Source organism: Heteronotia binoei, chromosome 9 (genome assembly GCF_032191835.1).
Source record: "Heteronotia binoei isolate CCM8104 ecotype False Entrance Well chromosome 9, APGP_CSIRO_Hbin_v1, whole genome shotgun sequence".
NCBI classification, from domain to species: Eukaryota; Metazoa; Chordata; class Lepidosauria; order Squamata; family Gekkonidae; genus Heteronotia; species Heteronotia binoei.
Genome location: NC_083231.1, coordinates 118,004,195 through 118,029,743, shown reverse-complemented (window position 1 = coordinate 118,029,743; position 25,549 = coordinate 118,004,195). Strand labels below are relative to the sequence as shown.

The 25,549-nt window shown below is 50.2% G+C and overlaps 1 protein-coding gene across 1 annotated transcript; it reads left to right on the top strand.

The window, feature by feature from the left end:
* The first annotated feature begins 5,791 nt into the window (after positions 1-5,791).
* On the top strand, positions 5,792-23,927 carry AVP (arginine vasopressin). The gene is made up of 3 exons (XM_060247194.1): positions 5,792-6,017; positions 14,681-14,882; positions 23,745-23,927. Exons 1-3 carry the CDS (start codon positions 5,829-5,831, stop codon positions 23,912-23,914), a joined length of 561 nt encoding a protein of 186 aa, XP_060103177.1. The 5' UTR covers positions 5,792-5,828; the 3' UTR covers positions 23,915-23,927.
* Positions 23,928-25,549: the final 1,622 nt, after the last annotated feature.

Genomic DNA, 25,549 nt, shown 5'->3' with positions numbered 1-25,549 from the left:
CGTGACCTAATATGCAAAGGAGCTCCTGCTAGAATTCCACCCCTAAGGGTCTCCCAGTTTGGTGGGAGACAGTTTGGTGTAGTGGTTAAGTGTGTACTCTTATTTGCGAGAACCAGGTGTGATTCCCCACTCCTCCAATTACAACTGCTGGAATGGCCTTGGGTCAGCCAGAGCTATGGCAGAGGTTGTCCTTGAGAGGGCAGCTGCTGTGAGAGCCCTCCCAGCCCCACCCACCACACAGGGTTTTGGAGAGAGAAGATATAGGAGATTGTAAGCCGCTCTGAGACTCTGGTCCAGAAAAAAGAGTGGGGTATAAATCTACAGTCTTCTTCCAATGCTTGGTTATAGGATGGGGGAGACTTGTCTTAGCAGTAGTATGTGCGAAAAGGATCTAGGGGTCTTAGTGGATCATACGCTGAACATGAGTCAACAGTGTGATGCGGTGGCTAAAAAGGCAAATGTAATTTTGGGCTGTATCAACAGAAGTCTAGTGTCCAGATCACGTGATGTGATGGTATCGCTTTACTCTGCTCTGGGAAGACCTCACCTGGAGTATCGTGTTCAGTTTTGGGCACCACATTTTAAGAAGGATGTAGACAAGCTGGAACGGGGTCCAGAGGAGGGGCGACGAAGATGGTGAGGGGTCTGGAGACCAAGTCCTATGAGGAAAGGTTGAAGGAGCTGGGCATGTTTAGCCTGGAGAGGAGGCGGCTGAGAGGTGATAGGATCACCATCTTCAAGTACTTGAAGGGCTGTCATCGAGAGGATGGGGTGGAATTCTTTTCTGTGGCCCCGGAAGGTAGGACCAGAACCAGTGGGTTGAAATTAAATCAGAAGAGTTTCCGGCTCAACATTAGGAAGAACTTCCTGACTGTTAGAGCGATTCCTCAGTGGAACAGGCTTCCTCCTTGGGAGGTGATGGGCTCTCCTTCCTTGGAGGTTTTGAAACAGAGGCTAGATGGCCATCTGACAGCAATGAAGATCCTGTGAATTTAGGGGGAGGTCTTTGTGAGTTTCCTGCATTGTGCAGGGGGTTGGACTAGATGACCCTGGAGGTCCCTTCCAACTCTATGATTCTATGAGTACTGACCAGACTGACCCTGCTTAGCTTCCAGGATCTGATGAGATCTGATGAGATCGGGTACTTGACAAGCAGATATCGATGAGTTTCCCAAATTGCCCTTGAAATCTAAAGGCACGTGTGACTGAACTCTTTCTGTCTCTGTGTTTATTCCTCATTGAAGCCAGTTTGGTGTAGTGGTTAAGTGTGCGGACTCTTATCTGGGAGAACCAGGTTTGATTCCCCACTCCTCCACTTGCACCTGCTGGAATGGCCTTGGGTCAGCCATAGCTCTGGCAGAGGTTGTCCTTGAAAGGGCAGTTGCTGTGAGAGCCCTCTCCAGCCCCACCCACCTCACAGGGTGTCTGTTGTGGGGGAGGAAGGTAAAGGAGATTGTGAGCCGCTCTGAGACTCTTCAGAGTGGAGGGCGGGATATAAATCCAATATCTTCTTCTTTCCTTGAACTGAGAGCCAGCTTGGTGTAGTGGTTAAGTGCGCGGACTCTTATCTGGGAGAACCGAGTTTGATTCCCCACTCCTCCAGCTATTGGAATGCCCTTGGGTTAGCCATAGCTCTGGCAGGAGTTGTCCTTGAAAGGGCAGCTTCTGAGAGAGCTCTACCTACCTCACAGGCTGTCTGTTGTGGGGGAAGAAGTTAAAGGAGATTGTGAGCCACTCTGAGACTGATCCAGAGAAAAGGGCAGGGTATAAATCTTCAATCTTCTTCTTCTCTCATTGGTGGGAACCAAATCTGTAGGCGGAGACACCAGCACCTCTCCCTGCGGGTTGGTTGTGGGTGGGGAAATGGAGAGCCTGCAACATCCTCTGTGCTGACGCATCACTTCCGTAGAAAACCCGGAAGTGGTATAGGGTAGCTCTGGAAGTCACAGAAACTCCATGGTAAAACCACAGAGTTCCCTGGTTATTCTTAGAGCTACCCTATGCCACTTCTGGCTTCTCCAGAGAAGTGATGTAGCAGTGCAGAGGATGCCAACATTAAAAAAAAAAATTATCCCACTTCTGCTCTGAGGAGTGCCAGGGAATGGGATCTGGGGAGAGGGGATTCCCTGCCCCGTTGGGGGAATATATGAACATATGAAGCTGCCTTCAACTGAATCAGACCCTCAGTCCATCAAAGTAAGTACTGTTTACTCAGACTGGCAGCAGCTCTCCAGGGCCTCAAGCTGAGGTTTTTCATGCCTATTTGCCTGGACCCTTTTTAGTTGGAGAAGCCGGGAATTGAACCTGGGGCCTCCTGCTTACCAAGCAGATGCTCTACCACTGAGCCACCATCCCTCCCCTGCTCTCCAGGGTCTCCAGCTGAGGTTTTTCACGCCTATTTGCCTGGACCCGTTTTAGTTGGAGATACCAGGGATTGAACCTGGGACCTTCTGCTTACCAAGCAGATGCTCTACCACTGAGCCACCGTCCCACCCAAAGCACTTTGATCTGTCAAGGTCAGTATTATCTTCTCTGACTGGCATCAGCTCTCCAGGGTCTCTGGCTGAGTTTCTTCATGCCTATTTGCCTGGACCCTTTTTAGTTGGAGATGCCAGGGTTTGAACCTGGGACCTTTTGCTTACCAAGCAGATGCTCTACCACTGAGCCACCGTCCCTCCTTTGCTCTCCAGGGTCTCCAGCTGAGGTTTTTCATGCCTATTTGCCTGGACCCTTTTTAGTTGGAGAAGCTGGGGATTGAACCTGGGGCCTCCTGCTTACCAAGCAGATGCTCTACCACTGAGCCACCATCCCTGCCCTACAGGAAAGCCCAGGAAACTGGATGTCTCAGTAGGGGGCTGCAGTTTGTTATGGAGCCATACTACAGCACACCAATATCTGTTGTATCCCCGGCTACATCTGTCAGTGTGAAAGAACTAAAAGGCTTCTCCACAGAAGAGAGATTGTGAAATACATTTGTGCTGGGCAGGGGTCATTTGTAGAAAAAGAGGTGTTGGAGCTCATTAGTGCAACGCATTTGCATAACTTATTTGCATATGCTGCACAGCTCTGACATCACCAGGAAAAGGAAGAGGTCCCCTGTGCGAGCACCAGTCGTTTCTGACTCTGGGGTGACGTTGCTTTCATGTTTTCACGGTAGGCTTTTCTCGGGGTGGTTTGCCATTGCCTTCCCCAGTCCTCTGCTACACTTTCCCCCCAGCAAACTGGGGACTCATTTAACCGACCTTGGAAGGATGGAAGACTGAGTCAACCTGGAGTTGGTTAACTGAACCCAGCTTCTGCTGGGATTGAATTCAGGTCGTGAGCAGAGCTTAGGACTGCAGTACTGCAGCTTTACCACTCTGTGACACAGGGCTGATAGTTCTTAAAGGAGAGCCAGTTTGGTGTAGTGGTTAAGTGTGCGGACTCTTATCTGGGAGAACCGGGTTTGATTCCCCACTCCTCCACTTGCTCCTGCTGGAATGGCCTTGGGTCAGCCATAGCTCTTGTAGAGGTTGTCCTTGAAGGGCAGCTGCTGTGAGAGCCCTCTCCAGCCCCACCCACCTCACAGGGTGTCTGATGTGGGGGAGGAAGGTAAAGGAGATTGTGAGCCGCTCTGAGACTCTTTGGAGTGGAGGGCGGGATATAAATCCAATATCATCATCATCATCATCATCATCATCATCATCATCATCATCATCATCATCATCATCATCATCATCATCATCATCACCATCTTCTTCTTCTTCTTCTTCTTCTTCTTCTTCTTCTTCTTCTTCTTCTTCTTCTTCTTCTTCTTCTTCTTCTTCTTCTTCTTCTTCTTCTTCTTCTTCTTCTTCTTCTTCTTCTTCTTCTCTTAAAGGAAAGGTCCCCTGTGCAAGCACCAGTCGTTTCTGACTCTGGGGTGACGTTGCTCACAACTTTTTCACAGCAGACTTTTGACGGGGTGGTTTGCCATTGCCTTCCCTAGCTGTCTACGCTTTCCCCCCAGCAAGCTGGGTACTGCTTTTTCCGACCTCGGAAGGATGGAAGGCTGAGTCAACCTCGAGCCGGCTACCTGAAAACCCAGCTTCCGCCAGGGATCGAACTCAGATCGTGAGCAGTACTGCAGCTTTATTTCATATCATTTTATTCGATTTATATTCCGCCCTCCCCACCGAGGCGGCTCAGGGCAGCTCACAACATAACATTCTAACAATAAGATTAATGAATATTAAAATACATTAAATTGTTTACAGCAGTTAAAACAAGAAAACAAGAAAACGATCTATCAATGTGCTATCCTACAACCTTCCTTTGGGGTTGAACATACGAACATATGAAGCTGCCTTATACTGAATCAGACCCTCGGTCCATCAAAGTCAGTATTGTCTTCTCAGACTGGCAGCGGCTCTCCAGGGTCTCAAGCTGAGGTTTTTCACACCTATTTGCCTGGACCCTTTTTTGGAGATGCCAGGGCTTGAACCTGGGACCTTCTGCTTCCCAAGCAGATGCTCTACCACTGAGCCACCATCCCTCCCCTTTAACATCCTCCTTTAACACTCTGCGCCACATAAGAACATAAGAGAAGCCATGTTGGATCAGGCCAATGGCCCATCTAGTCCAACACTCTGTGTCACACAGTGGCCAAAAAAAAAATTATATATATAATGTATATATATACACACACACACTGTGGCTATTAGCCACTGATGGACCTCTGCTCCATATTTTTATCCAAACCCCTCTTGAAGGTGGCTATGCTTGTGGCCGCCACCACCTCCTGTGGCAGTGAATTCCACATGTTAATCACCCTCTGGGTGAAGAAGTACTTCCTTTTATCCGTTTTAACCTGTCTGCTCAGCAATTTCATCGAATGCCCACGAGTTCTTGTATTGTGAGAAAGGGAGAAAAGTACCTCTTTCTCTACTTTCTCCATCCCATGCATTATCTTGTAAACCTCTATCATGTCACCCCTCAGTCGACGTTTCTCCAAGCTAAAGAGCCCCAAGCGTTTCAACCTTTCTTCATAGGGAAGGTGTTCCAGCCCTTTAATCATTCTAGTTGCCCTTTTCTGGACTTTCTCCAATGCTATAGTCCAGAAAAGGGCAACTAGAATGAGCCACGGGGCTCATTAGGACATCACCAGAAGACGTACTAAATTACATCAGCTCAGCATCTACCTTCAAATGCTTCTTGAATTAGAATTGTCCTAATAAAGCCTTACTCCCAGCATACTTTTAAAATGACTTTCTCCTACGCGGCCACAGTGGCACGAGGAAGATTTCCATCTGCCTGCTATACATGTTTTGGTTATTTCCCCATTTTTTGGGGGTGGTGGTGGTGGTGGTGGAAAATATTAGAAAGTTGGTCCAATCTTAGAGTTCATCAAAATTCTCACAGGGGGTTGAGCAATGGAACCCAGAAGCAAGTATTTTTTGGGGGGGTGGGAGGGGTGCACGAAAGAAAGAGCGCAATAAAATGTACAGGTTCAGGAGCGCTGCAGGCCCAGATGGAGACGCGAACACCCGCAGGGCCTCACCCTGCTACGATTTGCGTAACGCGCTCTGCACCCCACCACCTCATTGTCGAACGCCATCGGCTACAAACCGACAATGATTAACGTCTTAAGAATAGTCCTACGACAAAGACAAGAGGCTCTGGGGACTTGAACTCGTCTCCGCACTTGAATTGGCTCAATTATTGCCTGCGCCTGAAGTCTCGCTTCGGGTGGGAGGCGAGGGAATAAACACCCTGCCTGCTGATGAGCAAGGCATTACGTCCGTCCTTTTCCCGACGCCTGTAGGAACAGCCCAGGGTATAAAGAGACAGGTGGTTCGGAGAGGAACCAGATGCCAAACCCGGGAGGCGCGAAGAGCAGAACAGCCGGGAAGCCCTGCGAACCTCGCGAGCCCACCAAGATGCTCGAAACGTCGCTCTCCGTGTACCTCCTCTGCTTCCTCGCTTTCTCCTCTGCTTGCTACATCCAGAATTGTCCTCGAGGAGGGAAGAGAGCAATTCCAGACACAGAAATCAGACAGGTACCGGGGAGGCAGACTCGATTGGTGTGTAGATGTGCCAGGGAGAGGCAAAGGGAAAGGCTCCTTCTACACCTGCATTTTTGAACATACGAAGCTGCCTTCTACTGAATCAGACCCTGGGTCCTTCAAAGTCAGTATTGCCTACTCAGACTGGCGGAGGCTCTCCAGGGTCTTAACCTGAGGTTTTTCATGCATACTTGCCTGGACCCTTTTTAGTTGGAGATGCCGGGGATTGAACCTGGGACCTTCTGCTTACCAAGCAGATGCTCTACCACTGAGCCACCGTCCCTCCCCTTTAGTGGCTTTCCAGGGTCTCAAGCTGAGGTTTTTCAAACCTAGTTGCCCTGGACCCTTTTTAGTTGGAGATGCCGGGGATTGAACATGGGACCTCCTGCTTACCAAGCAGATGCTCTGCTACTGAGCCACAGTCCCTCTCCTTAGACATATGAACATATGAAGCTGCCTTCTACTGAATCAGACCCTGGGTCCATCAAAGTCAGTATTGTCTACTCAGACTGGCAGCGGCTCTCCAGGGTCTCAAGCGGAGGTTTTTCCTTCCTCCTTGCCTGGTCCCTTTTTAGTTGGAGATGCCAGGGATTGAACCTGGGACCTTCTGCTTACCAAGCAGATGCTCTACCACTGAGCCACCGTCCCTCCCCATCCGCCGTCCACCCCTCCACCATGCCGAACATGCTGTCGCAGGGTTCTCAGCTCCAGGTTGGGAAATTCCTGGAGATTTGGGGGCGGAGCCTGAGGAGGGCTGGGTTTGGGGAGAGACTTCAGCACGTTATGATGCCATAAGCATCATAACGGCTCCAAAGCAGCCGTTTCCTCTAAGACAGGGGTGGCCAAACTGCAGCTCGGGAGCCACATGTGCTCTTTCACATGTATTGTGTGGCTCTCAGACCCCCCGCTGCCCCATTGGCTGGATTGGAGAAGGCATTTGTCTCTTTAAATCACTTCTCCAAGCCAAGCCACCAAGTGGCTTGGAGAACGCATTTAAAGTTAAAGTTGCTTTCTTTCCAGTTACCTCTCTCTCCCCATCCATCCATCCATCCATCCATCCATCCATCATCTATCTATCTATCTATCTATCTATCTATCTATCTATCTATCTATCTATCTATCTATCTATCTATCTATCTATCTATCTATCTATCTATCTATCTATCTATCTATCTTCATCATCATCATCATCATCATCATCATCATCATCATCATCATCATCATCATCATCTTCCTTCCTTCCTTCCTTCCTTCCTTCCTTCCTTCCTTCCTTCCTTCCTTCCTTCCTTCCTTCCTTCCCTCCCTCCCTCCCTCCCTCCCTCCCTCCTTCCTTCCTTCCTTCCTTCCTTCCTTCCTTCCTTCCTTCCTTCCTTCCTTGTGGCTCTTGAACATCCGACGTTCATATCTTGTGGCTCTCGAACATCTGACATTTATTCTATGTGGTCCTTACACTAAGCAAGTTGGGCCACCCCTGCTCGGAGGAAACTGATCTCTGTAGTCTGGAGATGAGTTGTAAATCTGGGAATTCTCCAGGCTCCACCTGGAAGTTGGCAACCTTGTGTTTGGCCCATTCAGTTCTTTTTCAGGGTTTTTCTCAAGTCTCCACTGCTGTCCTGTTGGAATCTCTACAAGCACAGGGCTTTGAGAGCCAGTCTGGTGTAGTGGTAAAGTGGACTCTTATCTGGGAGAACCGGGTTTGATTCCCCACTCCTCCACTTGCAGCTGCTGGAATGGCCTTGGGTCAGCCATAACACTCTTATCTGGGAGAACTGGGTTTGATTCCTCCACTCCTTCACTTGAGCTGCTGGAATGGCCTTGGGCCAGCCATAGCTCTCTTATCTGGGAGAACCGGGTTGGATTCCCCACTCCTCCACTTGCAGCTGCTGGAATGGGCTTGGGTCAGCCAGAGCTCTCTTATCTGGGAGAACCGGGTTGGATTCCCCACTCCTCCACTTGCAGCTGCTGGAATGGCCTTGGGTCAGCCAGAGCTCTCTTATCTGGGAGAACTGGGTTTGATTTCCCACTCCTCCACTTGCAGCTGCTGGAATGGCCTTGGGTCAGCCAGAGCTCTCTTATCTGGGAGAACTGGGTTTGATTCCCCACTCCTCCACTTGCAGCTGCTGGAATGGCCTTGGGTCATCCAGAGCTCTCAAAGCCCCACCCACCTCACAGGGTGTCTGTGGGGTGGGGAGAGGTAAAGGAGCTTGTGAGCCGCTCTGAGACTCTGATTCAGAGAGAAGGGCGGGGTATAAATCTGCAGTGGACTTCTTCTTCGTCTTCTTCTTCTTGTCTTTTTTGTGTGTGTCTGTCCTCTTTTGGGCATTTAAAAAAAAACAGATGAAAATGTTCCCTTTTGGATCTGGAAGGTTAGGATTATTCCTAGTTAGTAGCAGTTATCACAGTTTAACAGAGCAATCCTAAACAGGTTTACTCCGAATTGTACTAAGGTCTATTCAATGGGGCTTACATCTAGAAAAGTGCTCTTAGAAATGCACTGTTAATAGTAGGGATCTTTTACATGAGATATGTCATAACAATCAGCAGTGTTCCCTCTAAGCTGAGTGAGTGTGAGCGAGCTCACAGTTTTTTAGCCTCCGGCTCACATGTTTTTGTCTTAGTTCAGGAAAAATGGCCCCATAGCAAAGTAACTGATGCAGTCGCTCCCAACTTTAATGCCAGTCGCTCACAAAGTGGAATTTTTGCTCACAAGCCTCCACAGCTTAGAGCAGGGATATCAAACGTGCAGTTTGGGGGCCGAATTGGGCCCCCGGAGGGCTCCTATCAGGCCCCCGAGGAACTGGCTGTCGTCTGCTTCCTTCTCCCTCTCTCTTGCTTCCTTCTGCATCACAGCTGGCTTTGCAAGGCTTGCTCAATCGCACAGAAACTACAGAGCAAAACCTCTGTTTTCTCCATTGGCTGAGGCTCCTCCCTTGGGAAGGAAGGGGGAGGAATAGCTTGCTTTGCCGGGCTCTCTCAATCGCACAGCAGAGCTACTGAGCCAAACCTCTCTTCCTTCTATTGGCTGAGGCTCCTCCCCCTCCTGTTCCCCTGGGGAAGGAAGGAAAGAGCCAGAGCTTCCTTTGCCCAGTTCCCCGGATCCCATGGGAGAAATACAAAGAAAGCACCTTTAAGACCAACGAGCGCTAACGTTTTAAGCGTGTTGAGGGACCTCAGTGGGGTATAACGCAAGTGAGTCCACTCTCCAGTTTCTCTGAGGGAACCAATCTCTGTAATCTGGAGGCGAGCTGTACTTCTGGGAGGTCTCCAGGCCCTGCCTGGAAGTTGGTATCTCTAAAAGTCTCAGAAAGAGCGCTCTGTGGCTCTCTTCCCTCCACTTCCATTTCCAATTGATGGTTGTCTGTGGATTCAAAGGCTGCCAGGTGTCACTGAGAGATCTCAAGGAAGCAGAGCTCCACTGGTTTAGTTCTTCCTCTACAAATCGAGACTTGGTGGAGTTCACAGTTCTCTCCGAGCTCTCTCAGCCCCACCTACCTCACAGAGTGTCTGTTATGGGCAGAGGACAGGAAGGTGCTCTGAGACTTTGAGTGAAGGGTGGGGTATAAATCCATCTCCTCTTCCTCCTCTTCTTCTTCTTCCATCTGCAACAGAAACAGATTAAGGACTGCATATGATGGAAATTTTTATACTGATTCAGGATGGCGGCATCCTCCTCCTTTAAAAAAAAACAACTTCTTTGCTGAATGAGAAAGGGAAAAGCTCTTTGATTTGGGTTCCATTTGCTCCAGGTGAGAATTCATCACCCATCTCATTTCCTGTTTCTTGTGACCAAAAAGAAAGGTTACAAAATGGTTGACCCCTATGTGAGGCAGGACGTTGGACTAGATGGACCACTGGTCTGAACAGCAGGGCTGTTCTGATGTTCTTCTAAAGGCCTCAGCCTCTCTGCCCTGTTGTTGGCCCACCAGGGGAACTGGCTGGCCACTGTGTGAGGCAGGATGCTGGACTAGATGGACCACTGGTCTGATCCAGCAGGACTCTTCTGAGATTCTTCTAAAGGCCTCAGCCTCTCTGCCCTGTTGTTGGCCCTCTAGAGGAACTGGTTGGCCACTGTGTGAGACAGAAGGCTGGTCTAGATGGACCATTGGTCTCATCCAGCAGGGCTCTTCTGATGTTCTTCTAAAGGCCTCAGCCTCTCTGCCCTGTTGTTGGCCTTCCAGAGGAACTGGCTGGCCACTGTGTGAGGCAGGATGCTGGACTAGATGGACCACTGGTCTGATCCAGCAGGACTCTTCTGAGTTTCTTTTAAAGGCCTCAGCCTCTCTGTCCTGTTGTTGGCCCTCCAGAGGAACTGGTTGGCCACTGTGTGAGACAGAAGGCTGGTCTAGATGGACCACCGGTCTGATCCAGCAGGGCTTTTCTGATGTTCTTCTAAAGGCCTCAGCCTCTCTGCCCTGTTGTTGGCCCTCCAGAGGAACTGGTTGGCCACTGTGTGAGACAGAAGGCTGGTCTAGATGGACCACTGGTCTGATCCAGCAGGGCTCTTCTAAGGTTCTTCTAAAGGCCTCGGCTTCTCTGCCCTGTTGTTGGCCCTCCAGAGGAACTGGGTGGCCACTGTGTGAGGCAGGATGCTGGACTAGATGGACCACTGGTCTGATCCAGCAGGACTCTTCTGAGGTTCTTCTAAAGGCCTCAGCCTCTCTGCCCTGTTGTTGGCCCTCTAGAGGAACTGGTTGGCCACTGTGTGAGACAGAAGGCTGGTCTAGATGGACCATTGGTCTCATCCAGCAGGGCTCTTCTGATGTTCTTCTAAAGGCCTCAGCCTCTCTGCCCTGTTGTTGGCCCTCCAGAGGAACTGGCTGGCCACTGTTTAAGGCAGGATGCTGGACTAGATGGACCACTGGTCTGATCCAGCAGGACTCTTCCAAGGTTCTTCTAAAGGCCTCAGCCTCTCTGCCCTGTTGTTGGCCCTCCAGAGGAACTGGTTGGCCACTGTGTGAGACAGAAGGCTGGTCTAGATGGACCACCGGTCTGATCCAGCAGGACTCTTCTGAAGTTCTTCTAAATGCCTCAGCCTCTCTGCCCTGTTGTTGGCCCTCCAGAGGAACTGGGTGGCCACTGTGTGAGGCAGGATGCTGGACTAGATGGACCACTGGTCTTATCCAGCAGGGCTCTTCTCATGTTCTTGATTTAAGTGCCAGAAAACAAAATAGGGCTGCCAACCTCTAGGTGGCACCTGGAAATCTCTGAGAAGTACAGCAGATCTCCAGACAACAGAGAGCAGTTCCCCTGGAGGACATGGCGACTTTGGAGGGGGGGGGGGGGTTCTTTGGCATTATGCCCTGCTGAGGTCCCTCCCCTCTCTAACCCCACGCTCCCCAAGGCTCACTCCCAAATCTCCAGGAATTTCCCAACCCAGAGTTGGCAGCCTTACAAAATCTGCAGTCCAGGCCTAGAATCCATTGCTCTTATCGACTCGTAGCCCTACTTTGCTTGAACTAACTTCCCCTCCCGGGCCAGGGGATCCCCCGGTTTGGAAGCCTTCCCCCCTCTTCAGGGTCATCAAAAAGCAGGGGGAGGGGAGGGGAGGGAAATGTCTGCTGGGAACTCTGTTATTCCCTATGGAGATTTATTCCCACAGAAAAGAATGGAGAATTGATCTGGGGCTCTGGGGAGAGCTGTTTTTTGGGGTAGAGGCACCAAATTTTCAGTATAGCATCTAGTGCCTCTCCCCAAAATAACCACCAAGTTTCAAAACGATTGGACCAGGGGATCCAATTCTATGAGCCCCAAGAGAAGGTGCCCCTATCCTTTATTATTTCCTATGGAAGGAAGGAATTGAAAAGGTGTGCCGTCCCTTTAAATGTGATGGCCAGAACTCCCTTTGGAGTTCAATGATGCTTGTCACAGCCTCGATCTTGGCTCCACCCCTAATGTCTCCTGGCTCCACCCCCAAAGTCCCCAGATATTTCTTAAATTGGACTTGGCAACCCTAACTACACCAAACTAGCTGCGCCGTAACGCATCCCGGAGAGTGCAGGAACAGCGGCCCGCTGGAAAAGGCGGCTACTTGAGGGGAGAAGCCCTGCTGGACCAGGGTCATACCAAGCTCCACCCACTTTCTGAAAACACTTGGTGTGTCCCAGGAAACCTGTTGGCAGGCACCAGGGGGCCCTTGGAGGACGCCATGTCGGTGGTACTTGCCTTAGTCAATCAAAATGATATTTGCAGGTGGGCAGCCATGTCGGTTTGAAGCAACAGGACACGGTTTGAGCCCCGTTGCCCCTTTAAGACCCGCAAAGTTTCATTCTGGGTAGACGCTTCTGTGTGCACGCACATTTCTTCGGATACGTCGAAATGCGTTTTGCCAACCGTTGCATATAGCAAAACGATAGGATCTTAGCGTACGGCTATGTAAATAATAATTAAAAAAACCCCTAAGAGACACCATACGTTTTAAACAACAAAACAGTGTAACGCAGAGGTCAGTGGTGTTCTGACCAAGCTTGCACGTAGAACTTCAAACAGACAAGAGCATGTAGCAAAAAGACATTTGCGGAAGACAATTCAAAAGCAGTCTTTCCAAGGAGGAACAATATTCCAGTATTTCGTTTGTGGAACTAAAAGAAGCCCTTCCAAAGACGTCTGTTCTAGATATCAAGACGTTTCACCCGTCTTTCTTCAGTTTGGAGGCTTATTTATCACTGGAACCCAACCTTTACAATACATTCGCAGTAGACCAACAAGGTTCAGAACATGTCTGTTAGATTTTCAGGTTCTTCAGACTGAAGAAAGACGGATGAAATGTCCTGATATCTAGAACAGACGTCTTTGGAAGGGCTTCTTGTAGTTCCACAAACTAAAGAAGCTTCCAAATGGAAGAAAGACGGATGAAATGTCTTGATGTCTAGGACAGACGTCTTTGGATGGGCTTCTTTTAGTTCCACAAGCGAAATACTGGGATATTGTTACTCTTTGGAAAGACTGCTTTTGAACTGTCTTCCGCGAATGTCTTTTTGCTACATGCCCTTGCCTGTTTGAAGTTCTACGTGCTTGCTCAGAGCACCACTGAACTCTACATTACACTGTTTTGTTGTTTAAAATGTACGGTGTCTCTTCGGGGTTTTTTTATTTACATAACCATTACATATAAGCAGGGGTCGTTGTGTAGAAAAAGAGGTGCCGGAGCTCATTAGCACAACTCATTTGCATATACCACGCATCCCTGACATCACCAGAGGGCTTACTAAATGCTATCGGCTCAGCGTCTACCTTCAAATGCTTCTTGAATTAGAATTGTCATCGATAAAACGTTACTCCCATCAGTCTTTTTAAAGGACTTTCTCCTATGCAGCCACCATGGCATAAGGAAGATTTCCATCTGTCTGCTTGATATGTTTTGGTTATTTCCCCTTTTTTTGGGGGGGGGGATATTAGAAAGTTTGTCCAGTCGTAGAGTTCAGCAAAATTCTCCCAGGGGGTCTGAACAACGGAGCCCAGAAGCAATTATTGGGGGGGGGGTGTAAGAAAGAAAGAGCATAATAAAATTTAGATGTTCCGGAGCTCCGCTTCTGTGAGCGCCTTCCGAAAATGAGGACTGCATATAGGTTGAGATAGGGTGAGGTGGAGAGTTAGTTGCCAGGAAGGGCTGATTGGAGTCAAGATGCATAAGTAACTGAACGATAAATACAGTTAAGATTGGGTCAAAGCAGTTGTTAAGAACTGTGAATGGCAGGAAATTAGCATACAGATAATAAAAGAGTTCACCGACAGATGCGAGAGCTGAGTGACTCAGCATGTGCGGTGAGATAAGAGCCCGATATCTCTGTTAAGTCCAGGGGTTTCCATCGTGCGGTTGTCCTGACTTGTAACTCAGCAATCTCCCATTCCAGTCTGTTCCTGAAATCCCTTTGCAATAAACAGTTACCTTGAGGTCCACCACTGAGTGCCCTGGGAGGTTGAAGTGTTCTGCTGCAGGTTTCTCAGTCTTGTGATTCTTGATGTCAGATTTGTGTCCATTTATTCTTTGTCCTATGGAGAGAACCAAAGGGCATTGATGGTATAAATCAGAGGTGTCAAACATGTGGCCCAGGGGCTGAATCAGGCTACTAGAGGGCTCCTATCAGGCCCCTGAGCAACTGGCTTTCATCTGCTTTCTTCTCCCTCTCTCTTGCTTCCTTCTGCATTACAGTTTGCTTTGCCAGGCTCACTCAATCACACAGGAGATACAGAACAAATCCTTGATTTTTTTCAGTGGATGAGGATCCTCCCTTGGGAAGGAAGAGGGGGAGGCAGAGCTTGCTTTGTCAGGCTCTCTCAATCACACAGCAGAGCGACTGAGCCAAGCCTCTCTTCCTTCTATTGGCTGAGGCTCCTCCCCCTCCTGGTCCCCTGGGGAAGGAAGGAAAGAGCCAGAGCTTCCTTCGGCCAGTTCCCTGGATCCCATGGGAGAAATACAAAGAAAGCACCTTTAAAACCAATGAGTGCTAACATTTTAGGCATGTTTTAAGTTTTCTTTAAAAAAAAAATTAATTGTGTTTGTGTCCTTTATAAAATATACATCTCTGCTACCTAATCGTAAATAGGTACACCCACGGCCCAGCCCGACAAGGTCTCATTTATGTCAGATCCAGCCCTCATAACAAATGAGTTCGACACCCCTGGTATAAATTATATTTGACGTTTCTTCTCTGGTTTAGTGTATCCCCTGCGGCCCCCGGAACAAAGGGAATTGCTTTGGCCCCAACATCTGCTGCGGGGAGGAGCTGGGCTGCTTCTTCGGCACGGCTGAAACCCTGCGCTGCTTGGAAGAAAACTACCTGCCCTCCCCCTGTGAGGCTGGAGGGAGACCCTGTGGAGCAGGCGGGAGATGCGCAGCGCCTGGAATCTGCTGCAACGATGGTAACTATCGGGGCTTTCTTTTCGAGCAGGAACGCAGTTCCGGCTGGCTTGGTGTCAGGGGGTGTGGCCTGATATGCAAATGAGCTCCTGTTGGGTTTTTTCTACAAAAGGCCCTGTGTGAAACAACGGGGATGTCAGGGGGTGTGGCCTGATATGCAAATAAGCTCATGTTGGGCTTTTTCCACAAAAGGCCCTGTGTGAAACAACGGTGACGTCAGGGGTGTGGCCTGATATGCAAATAAGCTCATGTTGGGTTTTTTCTACAAAAGGCCCTGTGTGAAACAACGGTGATGTCAGGTGTGGCCTGATATGTAAACATCAGGGGTGTGGCCTGATATGCAAATAAGCTCATGTTGGGTTTTTTCTACAAAAGGCCCTGTGTGAAACAACGGTGATGTCAGGTGTGGCCTGATATGTAAATGAGCTGGTCTTTTTCTACAAAAGGCCCTGTGTGAAACAATGGTGACATCAGGGGGTGTGGCCTGATATGCAAATAAGCTCCTGTTGGGCTTTTTCCACAAAAGGCCCTGTGCGAAACAACGGGGATGTCAGGGGGTGTGGCCTGATATGCAAATGAGCTCCTGCTGGGCTTTTTCTACAAAAGGCCCTGTGTGAAACAACAGTGATATCAGGGGGTGTGGCCTGATATGTAAATGAGCTGGTCTTTTTCTACAAAAGGCCCTGTGTGAAACAATGGTGATGTCAGGGGGTGTGGCCTGATATGCAAATAAGCTCCTGTTGGGCTTTTTCTACAAAAGGCCCTGCGCGAAACAACGGGGATGTCAGGGGGTGTGGCCTGATATGCAAATGAGCTCCTGCTGGGCTTTTTCTACAAAAGGCCCTGTGCGAAACAACGGGGATGTCAGGGGGTGTGGCCTGATATGCAAATGAGCTCCTGCTGGGCTTTTTCTACAAAAGGCCCTGTGCGAAACAACGGGGATGTCAGGGGGTGTGGCCTGATATGCAAATGAGCTCCTGCTGGGCTTTTTCTACAAAAGGCCCTGTGCGAAACAACGGGGATGTCAGGGGGTGTGGCCTGATATGCAAATAAGCTCCTGTTGGGCTTTTTCTACAAAAGGCCCTGTGCGAAACAACGGGGATGTCAGGGGGTGTGGCCTGATATGCTAATAAGCTCCTGCTGGGCTTTTTCTACAAAAAGTCCTTTGTGAAATAACGGGGATGTCAGGGGGTGTGGCCTGATATGCAAATGAGCTCCTGTTGGGCTTTTTCTACAAAAGGCCCTGTGTGAAACAATGGTGATGTCAGGGGGGTGTAACCTGATATGCAAATGAGCTCCTGTTGGGCTTTTCCCACTAAAGCCCTGTATGAAACAACGGTGATGTCAGGTCCGGTCACTATTGTGGAGGTACCAAAGCCAACAAGGAGGGCGGGGAGGGGAAATGAGAGCAAGCAGGGTCAGGGATCAGAAACGGCAAAGTAGAAACGCCCAAACTCACCTTAGGCGTGACTCTCCTGATGCGCGATCCGATCTCGCCACCTGTAGCTTTGCATTCTGCCTGCTTTTTGCCAGGTATCCCCCTTCAGGCTGTCCTGAATGGTGTTTCTAACTCAGAAGGTGTTTAGGAAATAATGGAAGAGCTTCTTCGGTGCTTCTCTCCCATCTGCAATAGATATGCAGGTATAAGAGGTTTGAACCTGGGACCTTCGGCATACGTCTGGACTGGCTTCCCCCCTTCACTTTCTCTTGGCCATCAACTTTGTGAGCTGCTGGCATTGAAGTTGTGAGCGACTGCATCCATTCGTGTGCTCTGGGGTCCTCCTTCCTGAGCGAAGACAAAAATGTGTGAGCTGGAGGCTAAAAATCTGTGAGCTAGCTCGCGCTAACTCAGAGGGAACACTGGTTATAATCTGTTGTCACCAGAGGTTTTTTTGTAGCAGCAGACCTCCGATTCAGCAGCAGCTCACAGGAGCACAGCTCCTGAACCTTTCCGACAGCTCCCCCTCTTCCTCCCCACCTACCTTGTCCATTGAATAGGAGGTGCAGCTGCATAACAATCCCTGGATTAGGAGAGCGGGCAGCCAGCCAGCTAGGGTTGCCAAGTCCAATTCAAGAAATATCTGGGGATTTGGGGAGTGGAGCCAGGAGACTTTGGGGGTGGAGCCAGGAGATATTAGGGGCAGAGCTAGGAGCAAGGGTGTGACAAGCATAAATGAACTCCAAGGGAGTTCTGGCCATCACATTTAAAGGGGCATATGAACATATGAAGCTGCCTTATACTGAATCAGACCTTGGGTCCATCAAAGTCAGTATTGTCTTCTCAGACTGGCAGCGGCTCTCCAGGGTCTCATGCTGAGGTTTTTCACACCTATTTGCCTGGAACCTTTCTAGTTGGAGATGCCGGGCATTGAACCTGGGACCTTCTGCTTCCCAAGCAGATGCTCTACCACTGAGCCACTGGGACGGCACACCTTTTCAATTCCTTCCTTCCATAGGAAATAATGAAGGATAGGGGCACCTTCTTTTGGGGCTCATAGAATCGGACCCCCTGGTCGAATCTTTTTAAAACTTGGGGAGTATTTTGGGGAGAGGCACTAGATGCTATACTGAAAATTTGGTGCCTCTACCACAAAAAACAGGGCCCCCCCAGAGCCCCAGATACTCGCAGATCAATTCTCCATGATTTTCTATGGGAATAAATCTCCATAGGGAATAATAGAGTTCCCAGCAGACATTTCCCTCCCCTCCCCCTGCTTTCTGACAACCCTGAAGCGGGGAGAGGGTCTCCAAATCGGGGGGTCCCCTGCCCCCACCTGGGGATTGGCAACCCTACAGCCAGCCACCATGGCCCAGCCCAATATTGCCACGCCTCCAGCAGCGCTCGTTAACCCTTGGAGAAGCCCGCACCACCCTTTCTCCACTTCTGTGATTTTGGGTGGCGGGTGGCTTGCTGGCCTTTTGACTGGGGGGGCAGCCCAGGAGAGCCCCAGCCGAGCGAGGCCTGCTTAGGCTGGCTGGATCTCTAGCCAACCCAAGCAGGTCTCGCTCACCCGGGGCTCTCCTTTCTTGCATCGGGTTGCTTTTTGGCTGGGGGGGGGGCGGTGGCATATGCTAATGAGTTATGCTGATAAGCTCCACCACCTATTTTTCTACAAAGCAACCCTTGTGTAGCAGAAACTCCTTGGCATATTAGGCCACACGCCGCTGATGCAGCCAATCCTCCAAGAGCTTACAGGGCTGTTCGTACAGGGCCTACCATAAGCTCCAGGAGGACTGGCTACATCAGGGGTGTGTGGCCTAATAGGCAAAGGAGGTCCTGCTAGAATTCCTTACAGGGCTCTTCGTACAGGGCCTGCTGTAAGCTCCAGGAGGATTGGCTGCATCAGGGGGTGTGGCCTAGGGTTGCCAAGTCCAATTCAAGAAATATCTGGGGACTTTGGGGGTGGAGCCAGGAGACTTTGGGGGTGGAGCCAGGAGACATTGGGGCGGAGCCAGGAGCAAGGGTGTGACAAGCATAATTGAACTCCAAGGGAGTTCTGGACATCACATTTAAAGGGACAGCACACCTTTTAGAATGCCTTCCTTCCATAGAAAATAATGAAGGATAGGGGCACCTTCTTTTGGGGATCATAGAATTGGACCCCCTAGTCCAATCCTTTTGAAACTTGGGAGGTATTTTGGGGAGAGGCACTAGATGCTATACGGAAAATTTGGCACCTCTACCTCAAAAAACAGCCCCTCCAGAGCCCCTGACACCCGCGGATCAATTCCCCATCATTCCCTATGGGAATCGTTCCTGGAGGTGCATAATGGCTGTGGGGGTGGAGCTTCCCCCGCCGGCCAGCTGGCTGGGGGAGGGGGGAAGCCTGGAAAACCAGGGGATCCCCCGCTGGGACCTGGGGATTGGGAAGCCTAGTGTGGCCTAATAGGCAAAGGAGGTCCTGCTAGAATTCCTTACAGGGCTCTTCGTACAGGGCCTGCTGTAAGCTCCAGGAGGATTGGCTACATCAGGGGGGCGTGGCCTAATAGGCAAAGGAGGTCCTGCTAGAATTCCTTACAGGGCTCTTCGTATAGGGCCTACCGTAAGCTCCAGGAGGATTGGCTACATCAGGGGTGTGTGGCCTAATAGGCAAAGGAGGTCCTGCTAGAATTCCTTACAGGGCTCTTCGTATAGGGCCTACCGTAAGCTCCAGGAGGATTGGCTACATCAGGGGGGTGTGGCCTAATATGCAAAGGAGGTCCTGCTAGAATTCCTTACAGGGCTCTTCGTACAGGGCCTACTGTAAGCTCCAGGAGGATTGGCTACATCAGGGGTGTGTGGCTTAAAATGCAAAAGAGTTCCTGCTACAAAAAGAGCCCAGGTTGTCACACACAAGGGATAGTTGTCCCTCGGACAAGAGGCATCGACTGTGTTTTAGGGGCCACCTGCTCGCTATGAATAATATGCTGGAAATGTATAATCATTGTTATCATAGCTTTTATTGTTTTAATTGTTGCCACCCACCCTGAGCCCTGCTGCAAAGGGGACGGTGGGTTTATCAATTCAGTAAAATGATTGCAAGCAGAAGCTCTTCCACTGAATCACGGCCCCTCCCCTAACAAGAAAGCCTGCGACCCACCCACCATTTTTTTATCCGGGAAGGCAGGGATGCTTAACTTGAGCTACCATAATGCTGAGATGATGCATTCAGGAGCATGGATTACCCTTTTGTTTGGTGTAGTAGTTAGGAGCACGGACTCTAATCTGGGAGAACTGAGATTGATTCCCCACTCCTCTTCCACATGCAGCTGTTAGGTGAGCTTGGATCAGTCACAGTTCTCTCTGAGCTCTCTCAGTCCTACCTCACAGGGTGTCTGTTGTGGGGAGAGGAAGGGAAGGAGATTGTAAGCCGCTCTGAGACTCTGAGTGAAGGGTGGGGTGTAAATCCAATCTCCATCTCCTCTTCGCCTCCTTCTTTTCCTCCTCCTCCTCCACCTTCTCCTTCTCCTTCTTCTCCTCCTTATTTTTCTCCTTCTCTTTCTTCTGCTTTTTCTCTTCCTTCTTTTCCTCCTTCTCTTTCTCTTTGTCCTTCTCCTCCTCCTTCTTTTGCTTTTCCTCCTCCCTTTTCTCCTCCTCCTTCTTTCTCCTCCTCTTCTTCAATTCACTGGACTAAGTCATAATGTCTCCTCTCTGCCCAATGTATGTGCTAGATTTCCTTCTTCTCTTTCTTCTTCTTCTCCTTCTTTTTCTCCTCCTTCTGCTTCTTCTCCTTCTCCAGTCTGGAGAAAGCCAGTTTGGTGTAGTGGTTAAGTGCATGGACTCTTATCTGGGAGAACCGGGTTTGATTCCCCACTCCTCCACTTGCACCCGCTGGAATGGCCTTGGGTCAGCCATAGCTCTGGCAGAGGTTGTCCTTGAAAGGGCAGCTGCTGTGAGAGCCCTCTCCAGCCCCACCCACCTCACAGGGTGTCTGTTGTGGGGGAGGAAGGAAAAGGAGATTGTGAGCCACTCTGAGACTCTTCGGAGTGGAGGGCGGGATATAAATCCAATATATCTTCTTCTTAGGTGCAAGGACTCTTATCTGGGAGAACCGGGTTGGATTCCCCACTCCTCCACTTGCAGCTGCTGGAATGGCCTTGGGTCAGCCAGAGCTCTTATCTGGGAGAACCGGGTTTGATTCCCCACTCCTCCACTTGCAGCTGCTGGAATGGCCTTGGGTCAGCCATAGCTCTCTTATCTGGGAGAACCGTGTTGGATTACCCACTCCTCCACTTGCACCTGCTGGAATGGCCTTGGGTCAGCCATAGCTCTCTTATCTGGGAGAACCGGGTTTGATTCCCCACTCCTCCACTTGCACCTACTGGAATGGCCTTGGGTCAGCCAGAGCTCTTATCTGGGAGAACCGGGTTTGATTCCCCCCTCCTCCACTTGCACCTGCTGGAATGGCCTTGGGTCAGCCAGAGCTCTTATCTGGGAGAACCGGGTTGGATTCCCCACTCCTCCACTTGCACCTGCTGGAATGGCCTTGGGTCAGCCATAGCTCTCTTATCTGGGAGAACCGGGTTTGATTCCCCACTCCTCCACTTGCACCTGCTGGAATGGCCTTGGGTCAGCCAGAGCTCTTATCTGGGAGAACCGGGTTTGATTCCCCACTCCTCCACTTGCAGCTGCTGGAATGGCCTTGGGTCAGCCATAGCTCTCTTATCTGGGAGAACCGGGTTGGATTCCCCAATCCTCCACTTGCACCTGTTGGAATGGCCTTGGGTCAGCCAGAGCTCTCTTATCTGGGAGAACCGGGTTTGATTCCCCACTCCTCCACTTGCACCTGCTGGAATGGCCTTGGGCCAGCCAGAGCTCTTATCTGGGAGAACCGGGTTTGATTCCCCACTCCTCCACTTGCAGCTGCTGGAATGGCCTTGGGTCAGCCATAGCTCTCTTATCTGGGAGAACCGGGTTGGATTCCCCACTCCTCCACTTGCAGCTGCTGGAATGGCCTTGGGTCAGCCATAGCTCTCTTATCTGGGAGAACCGGGTTGGATTCCCCACTCCTCCACTTGCACCGCTGGAATAGCCTTGGGTCAGCCAGAGCTCTCTTATCTGGGAGAACCGGGTTGGATTCCCCACTCCTCCACTTGCAGCTGCTGGAATGGCCTTGGGTCAGCCAGAGCTCTCTTATCTGGGAGAACCGGGTTGGATTCCCCACTCCTCCACTTGCAGCTGCTGGAATGGCCTTGGGTCAGCCAGAGCTCTCTTATCTGGGAGAACCGGGTTGGATTCCCCACTCCTCCACTTTTACCTGCTGGAATGGCCTTGGGTCAGCCAGAGCTATGGCAGAAGTCCTTGAAAGGACAGCTGCTGTGACAGCCCTCTCAGCCCCACCCACCTCACAGAGTGTCTGTTGTGGGGGGAGAAAATATAGGAGAATGTAAGCCACTCTGAGTCTCTAATTCAGAGAAAAGGGCGGGGTATCAATCTGTAGTCTTATTCTCATTTATTTGGTTGATTTATATTATGCCCTTTCCGATGCGGTCTCAGGGCGGATCACAGTCATAATAAAAGTTAAAATACAACAATATCTTAATAATATATGAGTAAAAACATAACTCAAAAATATACACAGGCGGGCAGACACATAGTTCAGGTGAAAAAATATAATATTTCGGCTCGTTATAGTTTTCTAGCCTATTGTGGCCCATTGTGAGGGAGGGCGATAGATGGTATACGAAGATATTGGATTTATATCCCGCCCTCCACTCCGAAGAGTCTCAGAGCGGCTCACAATCTCCTCTACCTCCCCCCCTCACAACAGACACCCTGTGTGGTGGGTGGGGCTGAGAGGGCTCTCACAGCAGCTGCCCTTTCAAGCACAACTCCTACGAGAGCTATGGCTGACCCAAGGCCATGCTAGCAGGTGCAAGTGGAGGAGTGCGGAATCAAACCCGGTTCTCCCAGATAAGAGTCAACACACTTAACCACTACACCACACTGGCTCTCCAGTAGACAGTAGAATGAGAAGACATCTGCTTGCCTCAACCGAAGGCCTGGTGAAACATCTCCGTCTTGCAGGCCCTACAAAATGGAAGCAAATCTGGCAGGGCCCAGATCTCCACACCTTGGGCCGGGGATGGCCAGTAGGTGTTGGTTGGCCGATCGCAGCAATCTTTGGGGCTCGTATTGGGAGAGGCAGTCCCGCAGGTATGTCGGTCCCAGGCTGCGTAAGGCTTTAAATGTCAGTACTAAAGTACTTGAAGCGGATTCGGTACTCAATTGGTAACCAGTGCAATCTGCACAGCATCGGCCGACTGCTTGCCCGTAGAGGCAATCCACTTACCATCCGTGCTGCCGCATTTTGCACCAGTTGGAGTTTCCGGATCAGCCCCAAAGGCAAGCCTATGTAAAGTGAGTTACAGTAGTCCAACAAGTCGTCTCCTCCTCCTCCTCCCTTTTCCCCTTCTCCCTCCTCTTCTTCAGTTCACATGGGGGTTATCACTGGACTAAGTCATCATGTCTCCTCTCTGCCCAACAAATGTGCTTGAACTTCTCCTCCTCCTCCTTCTTTTTCTCCTCCTTATCCTGCTTCTCTCCTCCTCCTCCTCTTTTTCGATTCACATGGGGGTTATCACTGGACTAAGTCACCGTGCCCCCTCTCTGCCCACCAAATGTGCTTGAATTTCTCCTTCTCCTCCTCCTTCTCCTGCTTTTTCTCCTTCTCCCTCTTCCTCCTCTTCTTCAGTTCACATGGGGGTTACCACTGGATTAAGTCACCGTGCCTCCTCTCTGCCCAACAAATGTGCTTGAACTTCTCCTCCTCCTCCTTCTTTTTCCTCTCCTTCTGCTTTTTCTCCTTCTCCCTTTTCTCCTTCTTCCTCCTCTTCTTCAATTCACACGGGGGTTATCACTGGACTAAGTCACTGTGCCTCCTCTCTGCCCAACAAATGTTCTTGAACTTCTCCTCCTCCTTTTTCTCCTCCTCCTCCTGCTTTTTCTCCTTCTCCCTTTTCTCCTTCTCCTTCTTCCTCCTCTTCTTCAATTCACATGGGGGTTATCACTGGACTAAGTCACTGTGCCTCCTCTCTGCCCAACAAATGTGCTTGAACATCTCCATCTCCTCCTTCTGCTCCTCCTCCTGCTTTTTCTCCTTCTCCCTTTTCTCCTCCTTCTCCTCCTCCTCCTTCCTCCATTCACACAGGGGTTATCACTGGACTAAGTCACTGTGCCTCCTCTCTGCCCAACAAATGTGCTTGAACTTCTCCTTCTCCTTTTTCTCCTCCTTCTCCTGCTTTTTCTCCTTCTCCCTTTTCTCCTTCTTCTCCTTCTCCTCCTCCTCTTCTTCAATTCACACGGGGGTTATCACTGGACTAAGTCACTGTGCCTCCTCTCCGACCAATGAAAGCCCTTGAACTTTTCTTTCTTCCATTCGAAGAGAGCTGCACTGCTGACGTGGGTTGCATGGAGGATGTCAGCGACCGAAGCCGGGCGCCCTCAGAACAGAACCTGACCATGCTGGACGGCTCAGCGGGGAACCTCCTTCTCAAGCTGATGCACTTGGCCAGCGCAAACCGGCAGCAGCTGGGCAAGCCCCAGTTCTACTGAAGCGAGGGGGCCGGCGGCTCCGTGGCTTCCCTTTCCGAAGACCCCTGAGAAAGCAATGCCGAGAAGCCCGCGATGATGGAAGGAATAACACCTCAAGAGCCACGTGTAAATACCCACTCGATAATAAACACCTTTTATTGCACTGGGTGGTGATTTGCATCCCGAATCTTTCGCGCGTGCATAAATTGGAGCAGGTGAGAGCCATTCATGACGTCTCTCTGGGGACCATGGGGCAGTAGCTCTCTCTTTTGGGGGGCACTAGCTAACAACCAGTAGCGGTCAGGATGCCAGCTGCTGGCTTGTTTGGTGCAGTGGTTAAGACGCAGGGCTTTTTTTGTAGCAGGAACTCCTTTGCATATTAGGCCACACCCCCTGGTGTAGCCAATCCTACAAGAGTTTACAGGGCTCTTAGTGCAGGGCTTACTTCTTCTTATCAGCATCATCAGGGCCTTTTTGTAGGAAAAAAGCCCAGCAGGAACTCATTTGCATATTAGGCCACACCCCCTGGCACCACCATTGTTTAGCATAGGGGGTTTTGTAGAAAAAGCCCAGCAGAACCTCATTTGCATATTAGGCCACACCCCCTGGCATCGCCATTGCTCAGCATAAGGTTTTATGGGGGAAAGCCCAGCAGGAACTCATTTGCATATTAGGCCATGCCCCCTGGCACAGCCATTGTTTAGCATAGGGGTTTTTGTGGAAAAAACCCAGCAGAACCTCATTTGCATATTCGGCCACGCCCCTGGCACCGCCATCGTTTAGCATAGGGTTTTTTGTAGAAAAAGCCCAGCAGAACCTCATTTGCATATTAGGTCACGCCCCCTGGCACCACCATTGTTCAGCATGGGGTTTTTTGTAGAAAAAGCCCAGCAGGAACACATTTTCATATTAGGCCACACCCCCTGGCACCACCATTGTTTAGCATAGGGGTTTTTTGGTAGAAAAAGCCCAGCAGAACCTCATTTGCATATTAGGCCACACCCCCTGATGCCAAGCCTGCCGGAACTGCGTTCCTGTGCGCTCCTGCTAAAAAAAAGAGCTCTGATTATTATTATTATTATTTTGCGAATTTATAGTCCACCCTTTCCCACGATGGGCTCAGGGCGGATTACAACACAATAAAACAGTTTAAAATTAAACAGTTGAAGCCATTAAATCAAATGAAATAAAGCTCTTGGAGGATTGGCCACATCAGGGGGTGTGGCCTAATATGCAAAGGAGTCTCTGCTACAAAAAAAAAAAGCCCTGGTTAAGAGCCGCTTGGGTGTCACGGTGAAGAGCAGCAGACTCTAATCTGGAGAACCAGGTTTTATTCCCCGCTCCTCCTCCACAAGAAGCCAGCTGGGTGACCTTGGGCTAGTCACTGTTCTCTCAGATTTTAAGCCACTCTGAGACTCCTTCAGGTAGTGAAAAAAAAGGTAAAGGACCTGGCCACCTTACTTGAGATCAGCAGAGGAGAGAAACACTTTCCCTCCAAATAAAAAGGCGAAGGTAGTCGCTTGTGCGAGGACCTGTCGTTTCCAACTCTGGGGTGACATCGCATCACGACATTTTCACGGCAGGCTTTTTACGGGGTGGTTTGCCATCGCCTTCCCCAGTCACCTACACTTTCCCCCCTGTAAGCTGGGTACTCCT